The sequence below is a fragment of the Halichoerus grypus genome, chromosome 2 (assembly GCF_964656455.1).
Source record: "Halichoerus grypus chromosome 2, mHalGry1.hap1.1, whole genome shotgun sequence".
NCBI lineage: Eukaryota > Metazoa > Chordata > Mammalia > Carnivora > Phocidae > Halichoerus > Halichoerus grypus.
This window is the reverse complement of record NC_135713.1, coordinates 188,857,045-188,863,497: the sequence shown is the minus strand read 5'-3', so window position 1 is coordinate 188,863,497 and position 6,453 is coordinate 188,857,045. Positions and strand designations below refer to the sequence as shown.

The window sequence follows — 6,453 nt, the reverse complement described above, 5'->3', positions numbered from 1 at the left end:
GGTCACTTTGAAGGTCTTACTTAACCAACCAGCATAATTGGTGAGGAGTCCTGACTTAGCAGGAAGCCAGGGTAAAGCATTTTATGAGGTAAAGGACTCGCGTGAGGTGGCTAAATAACAAATGGAAAAATGGGTAAATAGGGTAAAAGGGGGGTAATGGTGCATGTGGTCACCACACCCATGGCTGACAGAATATAAAACCCTGGAAAGGACCAGGGTTTACACCAGAGAGAGGAATCAGCCTTTGAAACTGACCTTCAGAGCTCCACTCCCTCCAGCACCATGCTTTACAACTGCTCCCTGCCCAACATGAGCTGCCGCTCCACCTGCTCCTCCCGGCCCTGCGTGCCCCCCAGCTGCCACACCTGCACCCTGCCCGGGGCCTGCAACATCCCCGCCAACGTGGGCAACTGTGGCTGGTTCTGCGAGGGCTCCTTCAATGGCAGCGAGAAGGAGACCATGCAGTTCCTGAACGACCGCCTGGCCAGCTACCTGGAGAAGGTGCGCCAGCTGGAGCGGGAGAACGCAGAGCTGGAGAGCCGCATCCGGGAGTGGTGCCAGCAGCAGGTGCCCTTCGTGTGCCCCAGCTATCAGTCCTACTTCCGGACCATCGAGGAGCTCCAGCAGAAGGTGAGGGGGTGGCCACCACGCTGCCGATTTAGTTAACTATTTATTTAAATTTAACATACCAACTTCTGAAATGGATCTAAGACTATTCAAAGCTACAGTAATAAAGACATTGACTTCATTGGCTTAGGTAGGACACATCAAATCATCTTAGAAAATCTATTTGGGAAGCCCCACAGGGAAGGATATGGACTGGGATAGGGTAAGACATTAGACTACGATCAGTCATTGCAATCTTACATTGCTTCTTACTAAAACCAGAGTATCTGATTTTTTAGTTCTATTATGATATCCTGGTCTTGTTTTTAGGCTTAACAGCTTAAAAAAATAGGCACCTGAAATATTTCTTGGAGCTAGTAATTTCCTAAGTGGATCCTCAAATACTTAAAGCCTTCCAAAGCTGTAGCAAGGGACAGTTTCTGTAGCAAAGCAAAAGAGCTGTTGACCATATAAACCTCCCTAATATACACAGACCCTGTACCATCCACTAGAGCAAGCATGCAGGTGAGAATTCAGGACCAGAAACGCAGGGGTAGAAGTGGAGATAAGAGTCAGCATAGGGGCGCCTGGGTGGCTCAGTTGTTAAGCGTCTGCCTTCGGCTCAGGTCATGATCCCAGGGTCCTGGGATCAAGCCCCGCATCCGGCTCCCTACTCTGCGGGAAGCCTGCTTCTCCTTCTCCCACTCCCCCTGCTTGTGTTCCCTCCCTTGCTGTGTCTCTCTCTGTCAAATAAATAAATAAAATCTTAAAAAAAAAAGTCAGCATAGAGGTGGGACTAATACATGGTGGAGGTCAGGGAGGGCTTCCCAGAAGAGGAATATCTGAGTAGGGTTAGATGGATGAGCAGGAATTTATATTCAATGGCATAAGTCTTCGATTCTCTGAGGAGATTAACTGTCCACTGTTCAGTAGTGCTAGCAAAGTGAATGCCAGATAAGGGCCATGCGATTTGAAGATCATGCATTCATTTGCCCATATTTACTGAATACAAGGCACAGTGCTTGAGTGAGGGATAAAGTACAGAGTGAAACAGTCTCTTTCCTTCAGGAGCTCATAGTCTAATAGGGGAGACAGACATGGTTGGAGTGAAGGGGAGAAGCATAACTGGCTAAGTGCAAAGTATTGTTGGGGGTGCATGGAGGAAGTGACCCCCTGTAGGAGCCGGGCTGGAGGGGGAATGTGGGTCATGCAAGGGGTCTTGCTAGTGGGTGAGGACATCCCGGAGCATTCCAGATAGAAGGAGAAGCTCTGTGCAAAAGCATGGGCAAGGGCAATATGACAGAGAGTGGAAAGAGGTCAGCAGGACTAGAATAAGGGGATGTGAGAGTACGAAAACCAGCCTGTTCTGGTTTGGCTGGGATTTTTCTGGGTTTAGCATCCCAGGACCCTCCTATTTCTAAGCAAACTGAGACACAGGTCACTCTAAGGGAGGCTTAATATCCAGTATGCTCAATTCCTGCAGGCCAGAGGCAGACCAAGGAGAGAAGAATTAATGACAAAGGGACACATTTCTCCTTAACTGTTTTAGTTTTGAAATGAACAGTGCTATTAATTAATCCTTCTTTTATCCCCAAACTGAAAATCTGAGAAGACTCAAAGCTATTTGGCAGGAATGTGTATTTGAAAAAAAAAAAAAAAAAGCTTTTCACTGTAAGGCACAAGACATTCCTTCTTAGTATAACTCATTTCATAATGAATCCTGTCTCCAGATCCTGTGCGGCAAGTCTGAGAACGCTAGGCTGGTGGTACAGATTGATAATGCCAAACTGGCTGCAGATGACTTCAGAACCAAGTAAGATTTTTCTAATGATCAGCGCAATCTTATAATTGACAGGCTAAATTGCAATGTGATGAAATCTGTCCTGGGTGCGTTTAAGCAGAAGTTGTCTGGGATGGCATTGGGAGGATTCTTGCATTGGGTTAGTTAGGTTAAATGTCAGTTTCCTCACTGAATGCAAGAATGCTGTGTTTTAAGCTTATTTTTAAGGAATGAAAGAAATCACCATTCTTTCTCTTTTTCAACTTAATACGTGGACCAAGTTTAAAAGTGAATTTCACACCTGTTTCTTAGTATAGGTTCATCACTATCAGCCCATCAGAAAAAAGTTATTAAATCAAAAAAATAGGCAAAATCCATTTCAGAATATCATTTTTTCTAGGTGTGATCATTACAATCATAAGAATCCTTTGCATTTGAATTTTTGTGGGACTATAGTTTACAATGTATTTGTAATTACTACGTCATTTTTTCATCTTCAGACCAACCCTGTAAAGTGTTAGTTTGGTTTCCATTTTATAGATGAAGAAATCAAGGCTCAGAGACATGAAGGAATTTATCCACAGTCATAACTGCAAGTCTGAACCTAACTGATTTCTAAATCAGTGTTTTTATCACAAGACCAGGTTGCTTTCAAGGTGGTTGGAGAGATGTCGAGACAATGTGTATAACAGACTTACGAAGTTCACCAACTCACTTGAAGAGGCAAGATAGGGCTTAATCCATAGCAACCTGTCAGAGCAAATGCAGTTAATATCAGATTAAAACTGTGGAGATAGGCCCCCCAACAATACCTTCTCTGTGGATCTCAGGGAAGAAATAGGTCTTTTTACTCAGCACAGTGGTATTTTCTCCCCTTCCAAAAAGGGAACTTTTAAAAAAATTCAAAAACTTTCAAAATGTAATGAATTTGACTAGGTCGGCCAAGTAAATCCTTGGAAAAAGTCTTCTTTTTTGACTCCCTTTGACCTTCCCCTGTGTGTGCAGGTACGAGACGGAGCTGGGCTTGCGGCAGCTGGTGGAGTCAGACATCAATGCCCTGCGCAGGATCCTGGACGAGCTGACCCTGTGCAAGTCTGACCTGGAGGCCCAGGTGGAATCCCTGAAAGAGGAGCTGCTGAGCCTCAAGCAGAACCATGAGCAGGTGAGGGAGTCCCAGTCCCCATCATCCCATATGGAGAGTTCCATACCTCTCCTGAGCAGGATAAGGTTGGTCTTTGCTAAGCACCCTAGAGCTAACACAACATTTTGCTGCTTGCTCAAAACACACTTGGGGGATTTTGGGGGAATGAGTCATAAGCTTACCTCTTTTACCTAAAAGAATGTGGTGAGCTGACTTATTTCAACCTGGGGCCAGATATATGGCCAGAAGTCCACACAAAGATCTTTAAAGTACTTCCCATTGCTTGACAAGATCTATTATCTTCTGAAGGTGCCAAATTAAGGACCAAGACTAGAAGGAGACAGCAAACTTCCTGATATTATATGTCACCTGATACTAGAACCCAATGGATGGATGGATGGATGGATGGATGGGAAAAATGAGAGAGATGAAGGAATTTAAATACTGGTTGACTCAGACTCCATGGCTGAATGTAGTATAGGATGTCAGATGCCTGTAGCAAAGATCAGGTGTTTTGAAGAAAAGGAAACTACCCCAAGTAGACAGTATATAAGGGTAGAAGACTATGAAATAAATGGGAGGAGTTATACCTGGTTTCTCTACATTTAAGTAGCAATAATTATAAACTAGATACCATGCCAGACTTATCACTGAACAAAGGGAAAATCAGAAAGAAATGATAGACTCTTGGATTGGAAAGAAACATTAGCAATCACTTATTCAAGCAGCCTCATCATGCAGATGAGGAGACACTCAGACAGGAGGCCTGAATCACACAGAGGCAACTTAGCTGGGTTCTACATCAACTGGGCTTCAACTCATATTTTCTAATTCCACTGCAATCTTCTCCCCACCATATTGGACTCACTCAAAGACGAGTTTATTTATAGACATTTTTTTCCCCCGTGGGTTCATTCGTCCCCCTTCCTCCCTCAGGAAGTCAACACCCTGCGCTGCCAGATTGGAGACCGCCTCAATGTGGAGGTGGACGCAGCCCCCACTGTGGACCTGAACCGTGTGCTCAATGAGACCAGGAGTCAGTATGAGGCCCTGGTGGAGACCAACCGCAGGGACGTGGAGGAATGGTTCACCACCCAGGTGGGCAACTCAGCACATGGCCACTCGGGACACTTGGCCCCTCGGGGCCCTTGAGGCAGGGTCTGACCCTGTCTTCTCCCCTGTGCTGTTTCAGACTGAGGAGCTGAACAAGCAAGTGGTGTCCAGCTCGGAGCAGCTGCAGTCCTGCCAGGCGGAGATCATCGAGCTGAGACGCACGGTCAACGCCCTGGAGATTGAGCTGCAGGCCCAGCACAACCTGGTGGGTGTTGTTCAGGGTACTGTCCACACTCTCGTGACCTCATGAAGCCTGGGACTGCTCTGGAACCCCATGGAGAAGCTCCCTGAGGAGTGGCTCTGTGACATTCTTTATCTTCCCTGCACAGAGGGACTCCCTGGAGAACACGCTGACGGAGACCGAGGCCCGCTACAGCTCCCAGCTGGGCCAGGTGCAGTGCATGATCAGCAACGTGGAGTCCCAGCTGGCTGAGATCAGGTGTGACCTGGAGCGGCAGAACCAGGAGTACCAGGTGCTGTTGGATGTCAAGGCCCGGCTGGAGTGTGAGATCAACACGTACCGGGGCCTGCTGGAGAGCGAGGACTGCAAGTGAGTAGCCAGCAGGCCACAGCCCTGCAAGGCACACACATAGTTTTACTCAAGGACAAAACAGAGACTTTGCAGGTCAAGTTTCAGAAACCAATATGTCTGTAGAGACCAGAGTTTTCTGTTGCAGTAGTGTATCATGGATAGTATTTTTTGCTGTCATTATCTGGAGGAAAGGTATTTTCTGTTCCAAAAGATACTCATGAGACTTGATTGTTTTCTCCAACTGGTGAACTTTTGGAGGCTGATGCATAAACAAAGCTTTGTACCTTCACAGTTGGTCTGTCACAGCAAAAGGGAAAACAAAACTGCAACAACAATTACATATATTTGAATAGTGCTTTCAGATTTAACCCACACTTTCAAATCTACGTCTCATTGATCTTTGTTGGAATCATCTGAGGCAGGAAGAATGGGGACAGTATAACCATCTTATAGATGAGCATTTGAATGCTGAAGGAGAAGACAATTCATTAGCTCATGGAGTGTAGCACTCGTCACCTGACAGTATTTACATGAACACATTCTGTGTGGTAGGTATTACCAATCCCGTCTTGCAGGCGAGGAGGCTGAGGCTCAGAGGGGCGAAGTGACTTCCCCATGACTCCAGGGTTATGGAATGAGGGCTGGAATTCCACCTTCAGTCTTCTTTGCTCTTTTCTGTCACTGTCTCAGAGCTCTGTAAAAAGGAGCAATCCAAACAAAGCTTTGGCTTCCTCAGATGTCAGAGAATGGTTTCTGCTTTTTCTGTCTCCTTGGGTTGAGCTCTCTCCTTTTAAAAATTATCCCTCTCATGCTGACCAACTATTAATTCTGTGTCCCAGGCTGCCCTGCAACCCCTGCGCCACGACCAACGCATGTGACAGGCCCATCGGACCCTGCATCACCAATCCCTGCACCCCGTGTGGCCCACGCTCCCGCTGTGGGCCCTGCAACACCTTTGGATGCTAGATATCCCGGGGCCAGCAAGAGGATTGCATGAAGACAGAAGGACCATCGATGGACCAGCCCTACTTCTCTGACAAGCATCAGTCACAGAGGCCCGCCCCAGGCAACCCCATAAATCATGGTCTGGAAGGAGAGCAAATGCCCAGGTGTGGCCTGACTCTGAGCCAAGCCCACCAGATCCCCTTCATTCAAGGCTGCTCTCTTATAGTTTTTCTGTGACCTGGTGGTCTGATAGGTCTGGGCTGCGAAGATGTCCTACCAGGTGTGTTGCGGTTCTCTCTGTTGCTTTGACCTTCCTCTCAGGCCCCTAAATCCCTT

General features: G+C 46.8%; 1 protein-coding gene across 1 annotated transcript; it reads left to right on the top strand.

Annotated features, from left to right (window-relative positions):
- Positions 1 to 279: 279 nt before the first annotated feature.
- On the top strand, positions 280 to 6,138 carry LOC118520886 (keratin, type I cuticular Ha3-II). Its single transcript, XM_036069110.2, has 7 exons — positions 280 to 630; positions 2,337 to 2,419; positions 3,392 to 3,548; positions 4,464 to 4,625; positions 4,720 to 4,845; positions 4,970 to 5,190; positions 6,012 to 6,138. The coding sequence occupies exons 1-7, from the start codon at positions 283 to 285 to the stop codon at positions 6,136 to 6,138; spliced, it is 1,224 nt and encodes a 407-aa protein (XP_035925003.1). The 5' UTR covers positions 280 to 282.
- The last annotated feature ends 315 nt before the right edge of the window (positions 6,139 to 6,453 follow it).

Excerpts from the sequence above, each read along its gene's own strand:
- LOC118520886 (XM_036069110.2), top strand. The coding sequence starts at position 283 with ATGCTTTACAACTGCTCCCTGCCCAACATGAGCTGCCGCTCCACCTGC. Across the intron at positions 2,420-3,391 it reads GCAGATGACTTCAGAACCAA|GTACGAGACGGAGCTGGGCT; the intron begins GTAAGATTTTTC and ends CTGTGTGTGCAG. Across the intron at positions 3,549-4,463 it reads TCAAGCAGAACCATGAGCAG|GAAGTCAACACCCTGCGCTG; the intron begins GTGAGGGAGTCC and ends TTCCTCCCTCAG.